At 40.0% G+C, this 19716-nt stretch overlaps 1 protein-coding gene across 1 annotated transcript in view; it reads right to left on the reverse strand.

The window, feature by feature from the left end:
* Positions 1-19716, reverse strand: part of TCP1 (t-complex 1) — a 50211-nt gene that overhangs the window by 17759 nt on the left and 12736 nt on the right. Inside the window, exons 7-11 of the mRNA XM_053711173.1 lie at positions 12998-13124; positions 11808-11983; positions 10629-10752; positions 2165-2357; positions 1134-1297 (exon numbers count right to left, since the gene is read on the reverse strand). Of these exons, the coding sequence (XP_053567148.1) occupies positions 1134-1297; positions 2165-2357; positions 10629-10752; positions 11808-11983; positions 12998-13124 (784 nt within the window). The remainder of the gene's footprint in view (positions 1-1133; positions 1298-2164; positions 2358-10628; positions 10753-11807; positions 11984-12997; positions 13125-19716) is intronic.

Raw genomic sequence — 19716 nt, forward strand, 5'->3', positions numbered from 1 at the left:
AAAACAAGAAAGCTGTTTAGCACAATCTGTTTGGAGTTAAGTTTTATTTTTACCAAAGTAAAGGAGTACTATTTAATGTCCCTTTAAGCAGCTGTGTAAAGCAGCCACATGGTACCACTTCCTTCATACAAACTAGTGTTTCAATGCTTTTGCCTTTGCTGAAGCAGCATTTGAGAGGCAATTTATTATTTCTCAATAACAGATTGTGTATCCTGGGATCATTATGGTTTTGGTACAGACTAAATTATTCAGAATTTTGTGCTTTATGAGTAGTCAATGAATGACTATTAGTGGGGAACCTGAGAGGGAGGAGGGAGAGTTCCTGTTGAACAGTTTTAAAAAGGTCTTCAAAAGGATGGCATGTCAACCCAAATGTCCAACCCTCAACTACAGCTTTATTTGTTTTCAGTGTGAAAAATGTGGTTTAAATAGGGGCATTATGTGAATATTACTGCATTGTACATTTGCAAAATGTACATTTGCAAAATGAGAAACATTCTCATAGGCTGTCTAATAACTAGTTTATACAAATTAGTAGTTCATTAAAAAAAAAAAAAAAAAATATATACATATATATATATATATATATATACACATACATACACACATATAAAATCAACCACAAATATTTACATACCGGAACAAAAAAAAAAAAAGTGTTGAATAAAAATATAATGCATTAGATTTAGATTAGATTGCAGCATGGGGAACCTTGACCTACAGATAATTGGCCCTACAGGTGTTTCAGAACTACGTTTCCCATGATGCTCAACTGGACTTCGGAGTGCCTAAGCATCATGGGTAATGTAGTTCTGAAACATCAGGTGTGCCAAGGTTCCCCCATCCCTGCATTAGAAATTCAGAGCAGCAATGCAATATAAGGAATGTAGCTGGCCTTTAGCTCACAAGAGGCATATATGTGTAGCCTGCAATCACCAGCTAGCTTCCAGGGTACACTGTTGTCTACATATGTATCTCTTTCAACAAAAAGGATACCAAGACCGCAAAATACATTTTATATTAGTAACTGAGACCTTTTCGGTTTCTATCTGAACCATGACAGTTTTATTGAGTTTATATCCCTTGAAACTGGTTTTATAGAAAAGAAAAAAAAAATCACAGTAAATGCTTACCATTTAAGATTCTTGCGTTCTGGGTTGACCTGGGCTTCATTGTGGAAAGCACGAAGCTTTGCTACAAGCTCAGTAGAATCTTGTGCAGCATTCACTGCTAGGGTTTTTGGAATAACAAGAAGTGCTCTTGCAAACTCTGCTATGGCCAACTGCTCTCGTGAACCCTGGTTACACAAAATCATTAGAGAAGGTGGTTACTCACCAGAAAACAAGGGCTCGTCTTTTAATTTTGATTAATTATAAATTATGTTGGTCTAACAAAGGGTTTATGTAAAATATTTATATGAAACCTAAAAAGAGTTGTTTAAATGACCATAAATACATACAATATATATTATACAGGTGGCCCTCGGTTTACGCCGGTTCAATTTGCACCGTTTCAGAACAACAACAACCTTTTTATTTCAGTCATGTGACTGCTATTGAAAAGCATTAAAAAGCAGTGCACTAATTAAAATAGCCAGTAGGTGGAGCTGTCCGCTTGTGTTGCAGCAAAGTTATGCACTTAGCAGACTGAAATTTATCTGTGTACACAGAGCAGACATTAGCTAGCTATCGAGCAACAAGATTTAGCAGCCACTTCCCTATTATCTTCCTGTCCAGCTGCTTGAGGTGAGGGTGCTTAACTGCCTATTAATCACTCCAGATTGAAATGCATAGAATAAGTGCAGACCCATTATCTAACATGCCAACAATACAGAGAACCGTTTGCAGAAAAATGCAAGTAAAAAAAAAAAATGTTTTTGTTCATTAAACTTAGGTTTGATGATAGTCAGTTGTGATTATTTAATTAGGTTTAAAATGCTGTTTAGCATTTAAAGTCTTCATTTCTAAGCTTTAAAAATAATGTATTAGGTGTTACTTATGACAATTTTGAGAGGGGCCTGGAACCTAACTCCCTCTCTTCCCATTGACTTACATTAGAAACTGGGTTTCAATTTACAACGGTTTCGATTTACAACCATTCCTTTTGGAACCTAACCCCGGCGTAAACTGAGGGCTACCTGTATTCTGATCATAACTGGTCTTACCATACTTGTTGCATAGTTCTCAAGGTAGATGGAAAGTGCAGCTTCCACAGCGCCACCTCCTGGGACCACAGACTTGGACTCCAACACCCTCTTCACTACACACAAAGCGTCATGAATAGATCGTTCCATTTCATCACACATGAAGTCATTAGCACCACGTAGAATGATGGAAGCACATGTTCGGGCTTTAGTACTGTTAAAAGAAATTACTGTCAATAAGGCTGAATCAGAGTAGTTTTTTTTTTTACAGCGGCCAAAAGTAAAATGTTAAGAGTTGTGGTTTGTCATCAAGCCCAGTTATAGTAGTCATAAGTGTCTAAAATATAAAATAATAATAAAAAAAACATAATTTATGCTTACCTGATAAATTTATTTCTCTTGTAGTGTATCCAGTCCACGGATCATCCATTACTTATGGGATATTAACTCCTCCCCAACAGGAAGTGCAAGAGGATTCACCCAGCAGAGCTGCTATATAGCTCCTCCCCTAACTGCCATTACCAGTCATTCGACCGAAAACATGCAGAGAAAGGAAAACCATAGGGTACAGTGGTGACTGTAGTTTAATGGAACAATTACCTGCCTTAAAGTGACAGGGCGGGCCGTGGACTGGATACACTACAAGAGAAATAAATTTATCAGGTAAGCATAAATTATGTTTTCTCTTGTTAAGTGTATCCAGTCCACGGATCATCCATTACTTATGGGATACCAATACCAAAGCTAAAGTATACGGATGACGGGAGGGACAGGCAGGCTCTTTATACGGAAGGAACCACTGCCTGAAGAACCTTTCTCCCAAAAACAGCCTCCGAAGAAGCAAAAGTGTCAAATTTGTAAAATTTGGAAAAAGTATGAAGAGAAGACCAAGTTGCAGCCTTGCAAATCTGTTCAACAGAAGCCTCATTCTTAAAGGCCCAAGTGGAAGCCACAGCTCTAGTAGAATGTGCTGTAATTCTTTCAGGAGGCTGCTGTCCAGCAGTCTCATAGGATAACCGTATTATGCTACGAAGCCAAAAGGAGAGAGAGGTAGCCGAAGCTTTTTGACTGCACGGACTACATCTAGATTGTGTAGCAGACGTTCCTTTTTCGAAGAAGGATTAGGACACAAAGATGTAACCACAATCTCTTGATTGATATTCCTGTTAGTGACCACCTTAGGTAGGAACCCAGGTTTAGTACGCAGAACTACCTTGTCTGAATGAAAAATCAGATAAGGAGAATCACAATGTAAGGCAGATAACTCAGAGACTCTTCGAGCCGAGGAAATAGCCATTAAAAACAGAACTTTCCAAGATAACAACTTGATATCAATGGAATGAAGGGGTTCAAACGGAACCCCCTGTAAAACATTAAGAACTAAGTTCAAACTCCATGGTGGAGCAACAGTTTTAAACACAGGCTTGATCCTAGCTAAAGCCTGACAAAAAGCTTGAACGTCCGGAACTTCTGACAGACGTTTGTGTAAAAGAATGGACAGAGCTGAAATCTGTCCCTTTAAGGAACTAGCGGATAAACCCTTTTCTAAACCTTCTTGTAGAAAAGACAATATCCTCGGAATCCTAACCTTACTCCATGAGTAACTCTTGGATTCGCACCAATATAAGTATTTGCGCCATATCTTATGGTAAATCTTTCTGGTAACAGGCTTCCTAGCCTGTATTAAGGTATCAATAACTGACTCAGAAAAACCACGTTTTGATAAAATCAAGCGTTCAATTTCCAAGCAGTCAGCTTCAGAGAAATTAGATTTTGATGTTTGAAGGGACCCTGGATCAGAAGGTCCTGTTTCAGAGGTAGCGACCAAGGTGGACAGGATGACATGTCCACTAGATCTGCATACCAAGTCCTGCGTGGCCATGCAGGCGTTATTAGAATCACTGATGCTCTCTCCTGTTTGATTCTGGCAATCAATCGAGGAAGCATCGGGAAGGGTGGAAACACATAAGCCATCCCGAAGGTCCAAGGTGCTGTCAAAGCATCTATCAGAACCGCTCCCGGATCCCTGTATCTGGACCCGTAACGAGGAAGCTTGGCGTTCTGTCGAGACGCCATGAGATCTATCTCTGGTTTGCCCCAACGTCGAAGTATTTGGGCAAAGACCTCCGGATGAAGTTCCCACTCCCCCGGATGAAAAGTCTGACGACTTAAGAAATCCGCCTCCCAGTTCTCCACTCCCGGGATGTGGATTGCTGACAGGTGGCAAGAGTGAGACTCTGCCCAGCGAATTATCTTCGATACTTCCATCATTGCTAGGGAGCTTCTTGTCCCTCCCTGATGGTTGATGTAAGCTACAGTCGTGATGTTGTCCGACTGAAACCTGATGAACCCCCGAGTTGTTAACTGGGGCCAAGCCAGAAGGGCATTGAGAACTGCTCTCAATTCCAGAATGTTTATTGGTAGGAGACTCTCCTCCTGATTCCATTGTCCCTGAGCCTTCAGAGAATTCCAGACAGCGCCCCAACCTAGTAGGCTGGCGTCTGTTACAATTGTCCAGTCCGGCCTGCTGAATGGCATCCCCCTGGACAGATGTGGCCGAGAAAGCCACCATAGAAGAGAATTTCTGGTCTCTTGATCCAGATTCAGAGTAGGGGACAAGTCTGAGTAATCCCCATTCCACTGACTTAGCATGCACAATTGCAGCGGTCTGAGATGTAGGCGTGCAAAAGGTACTATGTCCATTGCCGCTACCATTAAGCCGATCACCTCCATGCATTGAGCTACTGACGGGTGTTGAATGGAATGAAGGACACGGCATGCATTTTGAAGCTTTGTTAACCTGTCTTCTGTCAGGTAAATCTTCATTTCTACAGAATCTATAAGAGTCCCCAAGAAGGGAACTCTTGTGAGTGGAAAGAGAGAACTCTTCTTTTCGTTCACCTTCCATCCATGCGACCTTAGAAATGCCAGTACTAACTCTGTATGAGACTTGGCAGTTTGAAAGCTTGAAGCTTGTATCAGAATGTCGTCTAGGTACGGAGCTACCGCAATTCCTCGCGGTCTTAGTACCGCCAGAAGAGCACCCAGAACCTTTGTGAAGATTCTCGGAGCCGTAGCCAATCCGAATGGAAGAGCTACAAACTGGTAATGCCTGTCTAGAAAGGCAAACCTTAGATACCGGTAATGATCTTTGTGAATCGATATGTGAAGGTAAGCATCCTTTAATTCTTTATTTGGTTTGTTGACAACCTTGACAGATGAAATCTCCCTCTTGGGGGAGAGAATTTGAAGTCTAGAAGGTATCCCTGAGATATGATCTCTAACGCCCAGGGATCCTGGACATCTCTTGCCCAAGCCTGGGCAAAGAGAGAAAGTCTGCCCCCCACTAGATCCGTTCCCGGATCGGGGGCCCTCGATTCATGCTGTCTTAGGGGCAGCAGCAGGTTTCCTGGCCTGCTTGCCCTTGTTCCAGGACTGGTTAGGTCTCCAGCCTTGTCTGTAGCGAGCAACAGCTCCTTCCTGTTTTGGTGCAGAGGAAGTTGATGCTGCTCCTGCTTTGAAATTACGAAAGGAACGAAAATTAGACTGTCTAGCCTTAGGTTTGGCTCTGTCTTGAGGCAGGGCATGGCCTTTACCTCCTGTAATGTCAGCGATAATTTCTTTCAACCCGGGCCCGAATAAGGTCTGCCCTTTGAAAGGTATATTAAGCAATTTAGATTTATAAGTAACGTCAGCTGACCAGGATTTTAGCCACAGTGCTCTGCGTGCCTGAATGGCGAATCCGGAATTCTTAGCCGTAAGTTTAGTTAAATGTACTACGGCATCTGAAATAAATGAGTTAGCTAACTTAAGGGCTTTAAGCTTGTGTGTAATCTCATCTAATGGAGCTGATTCAAGTGTCTCTTCCAGAGACTCAAACCAAAATGCTGCTGCAGCCGTGACAGGCGCAATGCATGCAAGAGGTTGCAATATAAAACCTTGTTGAACAAACATTTTCTTAAGGTAACCCTCTAACTTTTTATCCATTGGATCTGAAAAGGCACAGCTATCCTCCACCGGGATAGTGGTACGCTTAGCTAAAGTAGAAACTGCTCCCTCCACCTTAGGGACCGTTTGCCATAAGTCCCGTGTGGTGGCGTCTATTGGAAACATCTTTCTAAATATCGGAGGGGGTGAGAACGGCACACCGGGTCTATCCCACTCCTTAGTAACAATTTCAGTAAGTCTCTTAGGTATAGGAAAAACGTCAGTACTCGTCGGTACCGCAAAATATTTATCCAACCTACACATTTTCTCTGGTATTGCAACTGTGTTACAATCATTCAGAGCCGCTAACACCTCCCCTAGTAATACACGGAGGTTTTCCAGCTTAAATTTAAAATTTGAAATATCTGAATCCAGTTTGTTTGGATCAGAACCGTCACCCGCAGAATGAAGCTCTCCGTCCTCATGTTCTGCAAATTGTGACGCAGTGTCTGACATGGCCCTAATATTATCAGCGCACTCTGTTCTCACCCCAGAGTGATCACGCTTACCTCTTAGTTCTGGTAATTTAGCCAAAACTTCAGTCATAACAGTAGCCATATCCTGTAATGTGATTTGTAATGGCCGCCCAGATGTACTCGGCGCTACAATATCACGCACCTCCCGAGCGGGAGATGCAGGTACTGACACGTGAGGCGAGTTAGTCGGCATAACTCTCCCCTCGTTGTTTGGTGAAATATGTTCAATTTGTACAGATTGACTTTTATTTAAAGTAGCATCAATACAGTTAGTACATAAATTTCTATTGGGCTCCACTTTGGCTTTAGCACATATAGCACAGATATCTTCCTCTGAATCAGACATGTTTAACACACTAGCAAATAAACTAGCAACTTGGAAATACTTTTCAAGTAATTTACTATAATATGAAAACGTACTGTGCCTATAAGAAGCACAGAAAAAGTTATGACAGTTGAAAATTAATAAACTGAAAAGTTATAGCATCAAATCTTTGTAAAAAACACAATTTTAGCAAAGGATTGCTTCCATTAGCAAAGGATAACTAACCCTGATAGCAGAAAAAAAAACAAAAAAAAAAAAAACAGAAATAAACGTTTTTTTATCACAGTCAACTACAATCTCACAGCTCTGCTGTGAGTGATTACCTCCCTCAAAACAAGTTTTGAAGACCCCTGAGTTCTGTAGAGATGAACCGGATCATGCAGGGAAGACAAACTTCTGACTGAATTTTTTGATGCGTAGCAAAAGCACCAAAAAAGGTCCCTCCCCCTCACACATAACAGTGAGAGAGATCAGTAAACTGTCATAAATTAAATAAAACGACTGCCAAGTGGAAAAAAATAGTGCCCAAAACATTTTTTCACCCAGTACCTCAGAAAATTAAACGATTTTACATGCCAGCAAAAAACGTTTAACATTAATAAATTGAGTGTTATTAAAAAGCCTGTTGCTAGTCCCTGCAAATTAGGCTAAAGTCTTATGCATACAGTATAATTCCAGTGAAGTGCCATTCCCCAGAATACTGAAGTGTAAAATATACATACATGACAGCCTGATACCAGTTGCTGCTACTGCATTTAAGGCTGAGTTTACATTATATCGGTATGGCAGAATTTTCTCATCAATTCCATTGTCAGAAAATAATAAGCTGCTACATACCTCTTTGCAGATTAATCTGCCCGCTGTCCCCTGATCTGAAGTTTACCTCTCCTCAGATGGCCGAGAAACAGCAATATGATCTTAACTACTCCGGCTAAAATCATAGAAAAACTCAGGTAGATTCTTCTTCAAATTCTACCAGAGAAGGAATAACACACTCCGGTGCTATTATAAAATAACAAACTTTTGATTGAAGGTATGAAACTAAAGTATAATCACCACAGTCCTCTCACACATCCTATCTATTCGTTGGGTGCAAGAGAATGACTGGTAATGGCAGTTAGGGGAGGAGCTATATAGCAGCTCTGCTGGGTGAATCCTCTTGCACTTCCTGTTGGGGAGGAGTTAATATCCCATAAGTAATGGATGATCCGTGGACTGGATACACTTAACAAGAGAAAAGTTATCAGCACTCAAACTACATTAATTTAAACAAATGCAGGATTTGAATTTCAGACACAATCACCACCACTGTGACTTGCACAAACATATCCTATTGTACTACTAAAGCACTATCAATGAGTGAACTGACTAATGTAGATACAAGTGGTTTACAAGGAAGCAAATGGCTTTGCTTCAATCAAAGTGCTGCACTGAGCTCCTCAGGCAGAACACTATTTAGTGGTGAAGTAATTTTAGCCAATAGCGTGCTATTGGCCAAGAGGTGGAAACATCACCTCACAGCAAAATAGCGTTCTGCTGTGGGCTGCCTGAGTTGCTCAGTGCAGCTAATGCTTCAGACAAAAGGAACTTTCAGCATGAAGTATAAAAGCCCCTTTTATTTGTTTCAATGGTAAATCCTAGCGTTTCACAAATGCTAGGATTTACCATCACTTTAACATAATATAGCTATGTATGTAATATAAATGTGTCATATTAGTGGAAGATAATCATTGGAACACCGTATCATATACTACTAAAAATCATATAATGGTTGGCGTTTTGAAGTCACCTATTGTCGCAAGTGATTTGATCGTACTCTTATCCAAGCTGGGACTTATTGTATATTACAGTATTAACTGGAGAGTTGAAGTTCAGACACAGGATTATCACAGCATGGCCCACCGTTGCAAGCTGTACATATCTTAATCTCATTAGTACTATGTATTGTTTTTAATTCCCTAAATGATTAGGAGATGCAAAAGTAGAACTTTTGAATTTACCTTACGATAAACGTTTACACTTGTGAGATTGCCACTTCTATCTTGAGTAACACTGCCTTTAAAGGGACAGTCAACACTTCCGTTAACATTATTTGAGATAGAAATATAAGAACCGAAGACCTGCCTGCACTATACCCCTTCTGCCATGCCGCCTTGCTTCTGTAGTAATCACTTTCGCTAACTTGTCTAATACCGGGTAAATATGGCACGTGCAATTTCTGTCCGAGGACTGGATTCTGATTTGATGATCATTTGAAGAAGAAGGCAGCTACGTAACGGTGGGGGGAGTCCGGCTGCCATATTTACCCGGTATTAGACAAGTTAGCGAAAGTGATTACTACAGAAGCAAGGCGGCATGGCAGAAGGGGTATAGTTCAGGCGGATCTTCGGTTATTATATTTCTATCTCAAATAATGTTAACGAAGTATTGACTGTCCCTTTAAGACCTTTAGATAAGTCTTTGGAACACCTTTTGAACATTTTTTTTTTTTTTTTTTAAATATAATTATCCATTGCATTAGAGAAGACAGTGAAAACTAGATATGTTCAACTCCTGCAAAGACTGTAAGATGAGTAAAATCATCTCACTCTGGTAAGCAGGAGATAAATGTTTTATCCCACGCGTATAACTGTTCACCCCACCATAAAGGAATGACAGCAAATATAATGGGAAGCTCATGTAGCGCTAGTGTTTAAAAGATTTATGGATAATACAGGAGATTTTTGAAGGGTCGTTCAAGCTAAAATTAAATTAAAGGAGGACAGTAAAAACTTTGGCTATTTCAAATAAACAACATAAATGTCTTATTCACAAACTTCACCCTCTATTTGGTGAAGCCCTTTAGGAGAAGGTAAACACACAACATATTCGTTAAAAGGGTAATTTTTTGTTAGCTGTCCGTTACAAAAAAGACCAGAGTGTGATAAATTTCTCAATAAGTTAGTGAATGATGCTCTATATTAGTTTATGTAGCTTAGCACATGACAATTTTGGAAGTATATTTGGATTGTGATTCAATATACACACATACCTAGAAAATTGTAGATCACCAACAGTGGTACATGTTTTACCTATAAAGGAGGTCTTCAAAACAGCAGTCACTTTATTAAAAGGGACATGAAACAAATGTTTTTTTTTCTTCATGATTCAGATATATTATACATTTTTAAACCACTTTCCAATTGACATTTAATAAGAAGATAATTAAGCAAAATTGATAACAGAAGCAGCAATAAACTGAGAGGTAGCTGAACACGTATAAGCCAATGAAAATGGGCATACAAGTTCAGCCACCAATCAGCAGCTAGCTCCAAGCTCGAGCATATCTAGATATGTTTTTCAACTAAGGATACCAAGAGAATGAAGCAAATGTGATAATAGAAGTAAATTAGAAAGTGGTTTGCTTAAAATGATATGTTCTATCTGAATCATGAAAGAATTTTTTTTGGGTTACATGTCCCTTTAACATGCACAAGAGCAGTGCAACAAAAACCAACATTAAGGATATAAATAAAGCAATTTAAAACCATATATCCCACCTACAGACACTTTCTGAATAAGAAAAGAAAAAAAAAAAAAACACAAAATCTTCCAACTTTTACAACAATGTGGATAAAAAGACACTGACATCAATTTTTACTTTAAACAATTAATGGCAGATATGAAATGGCAACAAGTCAATAATACAAATGCTTACTTTTTAACAAGTATCAGCTCATCGTCACATATTCTTTCTTGCACAACCTCTTCTGCCTGTCCCACCATGGATGCTTCAAAGCTTTCTTCACCTTCCAAGTTTGCAAGCGTTGAACAAATTGTAGCTGATAAAGAATGTGAAGCAAATCCGTTTTAGGAGCAGGAACAAGACATAAATAAACTGAAGATTGCCAAAGTTGAAAAACAAAAACACAGCCATTTCAAAATCCGTAACAAAATACGTTTTTATTCCCTAATTTCAGCACAGAAGAAAACCATGAAGTTAATCATACTGGAATGACATCTTGGCATTTCCCTATGTAGAACTCATTAATGAAAGACCGACTCTTTAAGGTGGGCCAAAAAGAAAACCCAGAACATGTTTCTAGATGGGTACAAGGATCTTCTTCTTGCTACTGATTTTGGATTTGTTGGTTTGTCATATTAATTTATTATTTATTTTTTAAAAGAAGCTTTGTGACTGCTACATGAGGATATAAACCAAGATATGGCATTTTGATATTGTAATATAAAATATTTAATTATGTGCTGTATTAGATTACTTTGCAGTAATTTAAATTGTCCCTTTTCCTGTAATTTAACACGGAACATTGTGGGATATCCAATTCTGGTGATTCTATAAAGTAATGGGCACTGCCATGTTGAATCTAGATTTCTCTTATTTAATTTCTTCTGCTAAGGATTTGGAAAAGAAAGTGTGTAAGTGATGGCTGTGTGGAATATAACAATGTTATAGTCGTATCCATCAGGGGTTAATGTCCCTAATGTTCAGAGTTAAACAAGGGGACAAAATAAAAAAATTATATTAGATAGAATAAAATTTTTGGAGCCATTGCTTTTTAGCTATTTTTTTGTTCCTTTAACTATACAGAAATAACCTTTTCTATATGTAATAGTGCGTGGATGGCTTCTCAGTTTTCTTGTTGGTTCCCAACCAATTATGTTTAACAAAATGAATGGGGAAATCAAATGGTGTCGGGTGAGGGGGTGCAAAATATTACCGTAAAATTACTAGTGTGAGTTATAAATACACTTTAACTATAAAATGATGCTGAATAACCTATGGAAGTAACCATGCCATGAAACTTTAGACATTCTTAAATGGGTCTAAGGCATTTTTACAACAGAGAATATTTACAAATCACCCAAGTGTATTTACCTCCAGTTGCTTTAGCTATACGTTTCAGGTCCCTTTTCAAAACTCTACGAACAGCCATGGCGCCAGCATCCACAAAGTACTTAAGACACATATCATCAATTCCTCCAGTAGTAAGTATAACATTAGCGCCAGTGGCTAGAATTTTTTGAATTCTCTCTTTAGTAATGTCAGATTCCCTGTAAAAGTTACAACATGCAATTACTATATAACAAACCATTTAAGAGAGATCTAGATAGATAATAAAATGTAGTCATGCATTGCATTAGAGAAGACCATGAAAACTAGATCTGTTCAACTCCTGCGAAGACTGTAAGATGAGCAAAATCATCTCACTCCAGAAAGCAGAAGATGATTGCTTTATCCCACGCGTATAACTGTTCACCCCACCAAAAAGGAATGACAGCAAATATAATGGGAAGCTCATGTAGGGCTAGGGTGTTTAAAAGCTTCATGGATAGTACAGGAGATTGCTGAAAGGTCGTTCAAGCTAACAGTAAACACACTTTGGCTATTACAAATTAACAACAGAAATCTTATATTTTACAAACTCTACCCACCTTATTTGGTGGAACCAATCCAACCTAGAGGCTAGCTACAATCCTTATGTCAATATAAAATTAATTGTTTTGCAGTTATCGAAAAAAGCCAATTAGGGAATATGTAGCAGGGTTAACCCTTGAGAAGTCTGACATGTGCATTACCAGTTCTAAGAATTAAAGGGACATAAAACCCAATTTTTTTCATTCATGATTTAGATAGAACATGCAATTTTAAATCTCTTTCTAATTTGCTTCTATTATCTATTTCGCTTTATTCTCTTGGTATCCTTTGCTAAAAAGCATATTTAGATAGGCTTAGTAGCTGCTGATTGATGGCTGCACATACATGCCTTGTGTGATTGGCTCACCCATGCGCATTGCTATTTCTTCAGCAAAGAATATCTAAAGAATTAAGCAAATTAGATAATATAACTAAATTGGAAAGTTGCTAAAAATTGTATTCGCTACCTGAATCATTTAAGAAATTTTGGGTTTAGTGTCCCTTTAAAGGCCACAATTTTCAGAGCCAAGATTTTTTTTTACTACACATAACCAAAACATCTATATAAAAATGTCAAGGTGTTAACTGTCATTAATATTGTCCAACCAAGTCGTTCATGTACAATTATTGCCAATTTACAACATTTATACCTTTGTCTAATTTGATCCAGTTTACTAGGGTCTGAAATGATCACTTGGACTCCAAGTTTCATTTTAGTTTTCTGGAGACTGAAGTCCAAACAGGCAATCTTTGCATTTACTATTCTTTTAGCCATACCTAAAAGGAAAACAAATACATTATGAGAGACAGATTAATATACCAGCAACTTTTTTTTTTGTTTTTTTAAATAAAGACAGAAAACATGCAACTAGCAAATAAGTGAATCCTCCTAGTGTGTATTAAAAGCAAATGTCATACAGGGCATATGAATAGACCGGTCCAGTCGCCAAATGAGACTTAAATTTCTTGCGGGCAAGTAAGTTACCAGCCCGAGCGGCGACCTGACATTTTAAGTGGGATAAAAAGCACAAAAAAAATGTTGGACCTCTGTCTGCAATGCATGCGAGGTTACAATAAGATATATACGCACACTACTTGCAGATATGCACAGGCGACTTATGGGCTGGTAAGTTTTGTGATTTACTCGCCCGATGGGCGAGGGGAGTTTTTGGGTATTCATAGGCCCTGTCATATCTAGAAGTTTAAGAGGATCTCAAAAAACAAAAATAACCTTTAGGATGACTAATATAGAAGTAAAATTTAAGTCAAAACATGATCAAGAATTTTGGAGAAGCTTTTGTGGGGAACAAAAGGCTTTGATGAAGCAGTATGCAAAGTGTAGGCATTTCCTATGTGAAATGAACATGCCTTAAAAAGAAAATGTATGCTTACCTGATAAATTTAATTCTTTTTTGACACGATGAGTCCACAGATCATCTTAATTACTAATGGGATATTCACCTCCTGGTCAGCAGGAGGAGGCAAAGACCACCACAGCAGAGTTGTTAAATAGCTCCTCCCTTCCCTCCCACTCCAGTCATTCAACCGAAGTTAGGAAGAGAAAGGAAAAGCCAAGGTGCAGAGGTGTCTGAGGTTTATAATAACCCAGAACCTGTCAAAAAGAACAGGGCGGGCCGTGGACTCATCGTGTCAAAAAAGAAATAAATTTATCAGGTAAGCATAAATTTTCTTTTTTAAGACACAATGAGTCCACGGATCATCTTAATTACTAATAGGATTCAATACCCAAGCTAGAGTACACAGATGATACGGGAGGGACAAGACAGGAAACCTAAACGGAAGGCACCACTGCTTAAAGAACCTGTCTCCCAAAAGCGGCCTCAGCAAAAGTCAAATTTGTAGAACTTTGAAAAAGTGTGAAGAGAGGCCTTGCAAATCTTCATTTTTGAATGCCCATGAGAAAACAACAATCCTCATGGAATGAGCCGTAACCCTCTCTGGAGGCTGCTGTCCAGCATTCTCATATGTAAAATGTATGATACTCTTCATCCAAAAATAAAGAGAAGTAGTCGTAGCTTTCTGTCCCTTACGTTTTCCTGAGAAAACCATAAACCAAGAAGACTGACGAAAGTCCTTAGAAGCCCGCAAGTAAAACTTTAAAGCACGGACCATGACCAATTTGTGCAGAAGTCTTTCCCTTGGAGAAAAAAGGATTAGGACACAAGGAAGGAACAACAATCACCTGATTAATGTTCCGATCAGAAACAACTTTAGGAAGAAATCCTAAATTTAGTACGTAAAACTACCTTATCTGAATGAAATATAAGGAAAGGGGATTCGTACTGCAATGCCGAGAGCTCTGACACTCTCCGTGCAGAAGAAATAGCAACCAGAAATAAAACTTTCCAAAATAACTCAATCTCTAAGGAATGCATAGGCTCAAATAGAGCCCCTTGAACTTGAGAACTAAATTCTGACTCCATGGAAGAGAAACTGAATTGAACACAGGCCTGATCCTGACCAAGGCCGACAAAATGATTGCACATCTGGAACATCCGCCAGATGTTTGTGTAACAAAATAGATAAGGCCCAGATTTGACCCTGTAGGGAACTGGACAATAAGCCTTTCTCCAAACCTCCTTGGAGAAAAGACAAAAGTCTAGGGATCCTACTCTACCCCAGGAGTAGCTCTTGTATTCACATCAATAGAGACATTTACGCCATTTCTTATGGCAAATCTTTCTAGTTACAGTCTTACGAGCCCGAATCATGGTCTCTATGACAGAGTCAGAAAAAACCCCGCTTGAATTAAAATTAAGCGTTCAATCTCCAAGCAGTCAGCTTCAGAGAAACTAGACGTGGGTGAAGGAATGGCCCTTGATTAGGTCATCCTTCCTCAACGGAAGTCTCCAAGGCGACAGATGACCTGTCCACCAGATCTGCATATCAAATCCTGCGAGACCAAGCAGGAGCAATGAGGATCACCTATGCCCTCTCCTGTTTGATTCGAGCACTGACCCAAGGAAGAAGCGCCAACGGAGGAAATATGTATGTTAGAGTGAAGGCCCAAGGAACCGCCAGAGCATCTAACAGTTTCGCCTGGGAATCCCTGGACCTTGACCCGTATTCCGGGAGCTTGGCAAAAGATCTAATTCCGGCTGAACCCACCTGAAAATCAGGCTGGAGAACACTTCCGGATGGAGTTCCCACTCCCCCGGATGAAAAGTCTGCCTGCTCAGGAAGTCCGCTTCACAGTAGTTCACCCCTGGGATATGGGTCGCCGACAGGCAACAAGAATGGGCCTCCGCCCACTGAAGTATTTTTGGTTACCTGTCATCACTAAGGAACTCCTTGTTCCTCCCTGATGACTAATGTAAACCACTGAAGTTATATTGTCCGACTGAAACCCGATAAACTGGACCGAGGCTAACTGGGGCCAGGCCAGAAGAGCCTTGAAGATCGCTCTCAGCTCCAGATTGTTTAAAGGTAAAACAGTCTGAGCCCCAAACTGCTCCCTAGCCTATAAGGCTGGCGTCTATTGTCACAATCACCCAAGATTGTCTGCGAAAACAGGTTCCCTGGGATGAGGATCCAGAGACAACCATAATTGAAGAAAATCCCTTATCTCCTGCTCCTTTAGTAGTATTCGAGGAGACAAGTCCGCATAACCTCCGTTCAGTTACTTGAGCATGCTTAACCGAAGCACAGCAAACAGTGATGCCAAAACCCTTGTGAAAGTTCTGAGAGCTGTGTCAAGACCGAAGGGAAGAGCCACGAACTGGAAATGTTTGTCCAGAAAAGCAAACCTTAGGAACTTGAAATGAGCCCTGTAAATGGGAACATGCAGGTACGCATCCTTTAAATCCACTGTTGTCATAAATTGACCCTCTTGGATCAAAGGGAGAATGGAACAAATGGTTTCCATCCTGAAGGACGGTACCTGAGAAATTTGTTTAGACTCTTAAGATCTAAAATTGGCTTGAAGGTTCCCTCCTTTTTTGGGAACCATGAATAGATTGGAATAAAATCCCAAACCCTGTTCTTGTACCGGAACAAGAACGATCACTCCCAGGTTGAAAAGGTCTCTTACGCAGTGTAAGAACGCCTCACTTTTTGTCTGGTCTACAGACAATCCTGAAAGCAGAAACCTGCCTCTGGGAGGAAAACTTTTGAACTCTAACCTGTATTCCTGGGATACTCTCTCTATTGCCCAGGGATCCTGAACATCTCGAACCCAAGCCTGAGTGAAGAAGGAAAGTCTGCCCCCTACAAGATCCGGTCTTGGATCAGGGGCATGCCCTTCATCCAACAGCAGGCTTTTTGGATTATTTCTCTTATTCCAAGATTGATTGGGTCTCCATGCAGGTTTAGACTAATCTTGTTTGGAGGCAGTAGAGAAAGAATTTACCTTGAAATTTCAAAAGGAACGAAAAAATCTGTCGTCCTTTTCTCTTATCCTGAGGGAGAAGGTGACCCTTACCTCCCGTAATGTCAGAAATAATCTCCGACAGGCCAGGTCCAAACAAGAACTTCCCCTTGTAAGGAATAGCTAAAAAATGATGAATGTATGTATGTATGGGGTACTTGAAAAGTACGTCTAATCACCGTAAGGGTCTCAAGGCGCTGCTCATCTAATGCACCTCAGAAGGATGAAATGTTGAGTGGACCTCACCGGGGATTGAGCCTGCAACCCTTGGGTTGCTACAGAACTTAGCCACAGCGCCTTAGCCTGCTGAGCCATCTGATGAGGTACAGAAGCTTAGACTCAGGACACATCCGCAGACCAAGGCTTTATTCTAGCTCGCAGAGCCTTATGGTTAGAGAAATCCAAAATCTTTGCTCCCAGCTTTGATAACTTTAAGGGAAGCATCCGTAATAAAGGAATTAGCCAGTTTAAGGGCTTTTATCCTATCCTAGATTTCATTCAAAGAAGTTTCTGTCCTGATAGCATCAGGCAACGCCTCAATCAATATGCTGCCGCACTAGTGACGGTAGCAATGCACACAGATGGCTGCCATTGTGAACCCTAGTGTAAAAAAAAAAAAAAAAGTTTTTTTAATAGGACTACGACTGAGGAGTCTGTCGTCCAATGTAGCTAAAACCTCCTTGAGTAACAGATGGAGGTGATGTGGCTTAAACTTGAAAGATACAAGTTCGGTATCAACAAGAGGAATTACACTGTGTTAGAAACCTCGCTTGCTGAAAGTCTGTTCTTCCTCTAATGCTTTCCCATCAATTTTGGGAAACAGACAACGCATCAGAACATATGAGAAGAGCGAAGTTCTGTAAAGTAACCCCAAAATGAGTTTGAGGAAGCGCAGGGCACTGCATGTGAGGGCAATAAAATTTGGGACTCTTGAGGCAAAAAAAATAAATGGCATATATTGAAAATTGTAATTGCGCTACAGAATTTGGCGGCGCTATACAAATACAAGACAACAAAAATAGCATACAAAGAACCAAGATCTCCAAAAAAAAAAAAAAATGACAATGTTTTAATCAAAGCAAAATATGCAAAAACGTTAATGTCACTTTAAATTTTAAAAATGAAACTTTTCTTATTATTTGTGTGAAAATAGGGCAGAACAGCTTAACTAACCGTGCAATTTAACAGTATCCCTCAGCATGAAACTGCTGAGGTGCCTGCCTGAACCATAAAACTAACTCCCCTTTGAGTAGTACATTCCGATCCGGAACTCCACCGCAACAGCTTGATATATGTGAAAACACGAAATAGGACCACTAACTGCACAACTTCCTCTTACGCAGTGCAATTTTAGGCTCTCCGGAAGAGAAGGGGAAAAAGGCGCGCTATGCAAATGCTGCCTCCCCAAGGACCACCCGTCATGGGCGTTGACAATAGTTATCTCCCGGTCGGCATGATGTTTATGTAACTGGCGGGAGATGTGACCACTGTAAACGTTTGATTGCCCCAATGCCTGCCTCTAACCGAAAGAAATAGTCTGAGTGGAAAGGAGAATTACTTTAATAAATAAACAAAGTGCCCAATTACACCCGTTGAGGGTGATGTCAGTACAGTCATCTCACAGTCGGCATGTTTGTTTATGCAACCGCCGGGAGATGTGACCACTGTAATCGTTAGATTGCCCCAATGCCTGCCTCTAACCGATAAAAATAGTCTCCTGAGTGTAAAGGAGAATTACTTAATAAATACAAAGTGCCCAATTACACCCGTCGAGGGTGATGTCAGTACAGTCATCTCCCGGTCGGCATGTTTGTTTAAGCAACCGCCGGGAGATGTGAAACACCACAAATGATTGCCCAGTGCCTACGTCTAGCTGTCGATTATAGTCTCCCAAGTATAAAGGAGAATTCATATCTGAGCAAAATAAAGTGCCCATATCCACTAAGGGCTTCCTTATATGTCCATTTACAAAGTAAGTGGCCAACTTCTGAGTTTTTCTTTCTTCTATAAACCCCAGAAATAAAAGTCAGCACTTACCTCACATTCTGCCCGACAGCAAAGGCAGCACCCAGGTTTGCGAGGTCCTATTCCTCACATGGGCCTGTGAATTAAGAGAAAATACCGAGTAATATCCCTCAGATTTTTCAGAGTTAGGGCAGCATCAGTGTGGGAGGCGCAGTGAGAATTATGTCCCAGAAGTTCCCATTGCTCTAAAGCCACCAATGCTCTACTGAAGAGACTGATGTGGACTACAGCTACACCCTAGAACAAAAGCAGTACAATCTTGTACTACTTTAAAAATAATAAACTCTTGATTGAAGAATCTTTAACACCTAACTTTACCTCTTCCTAGCACTAAAGAGAATGACTGGAGTGGGAGGGAAGGGAGGAGCTATTTAACAGCTCTGCTGTGGTGCTCTTTGCCTCCTCCTGACCAGGAGGTGAATATCCCATTAGTAATTAAGATGATCCGTGGACTCATTGTGTCTTTAAAAAGAAAAAAACAAAACAAAAATCTATTACAAATACCATTATTGATCTCATTAAATTGGCAATACTCCACCCGTAGCTCCTCTGTACTCACTTAAGCAATGATGAAACCAGCTTCCTTATATCACGACGTGGCCTCATGAGCTGGATGCTCTGAAGTGCACTCCATGATTGGAGGAAGCCGGTTTCGTCATTGCTAAGGTAAGTTAAGTACAGAGGAGCTGCGGGCGTAGGATCATGGTCTGTGTTTCCTTAAGAAAAAAGGCAAGTATTTGAAGTTTAATGAATAAAATTGCCCCTGTTTTTAATAGTATTTTTAAAAACCGGGTACTCATTCATTTAACTTTATATTCACTTTAAGTGTTCTGAGGACAGGGTTTGGGGAACACGGATTGATTGTCTTTGAATTAAGACATAATACAATAAGTGTGTGTGGGGAAATGTATATTTTAAACAAATTAAATTCCCAAACTGAAAAATGTCATAAAAAAA

This window comes from Bombina bombina, chromosome 4 (genome assembly GCF_027579735.1).
Source record: "Bombina bombina isolate aBomBom1 chromosome 4, aBomBom1.pri, whole genome shotgun sequence".
NCBI lineage: Eukaryota > Metazoa > Chordata > Amphibia > Anura > Bombinatoridae > Bombina > Bombina bombina.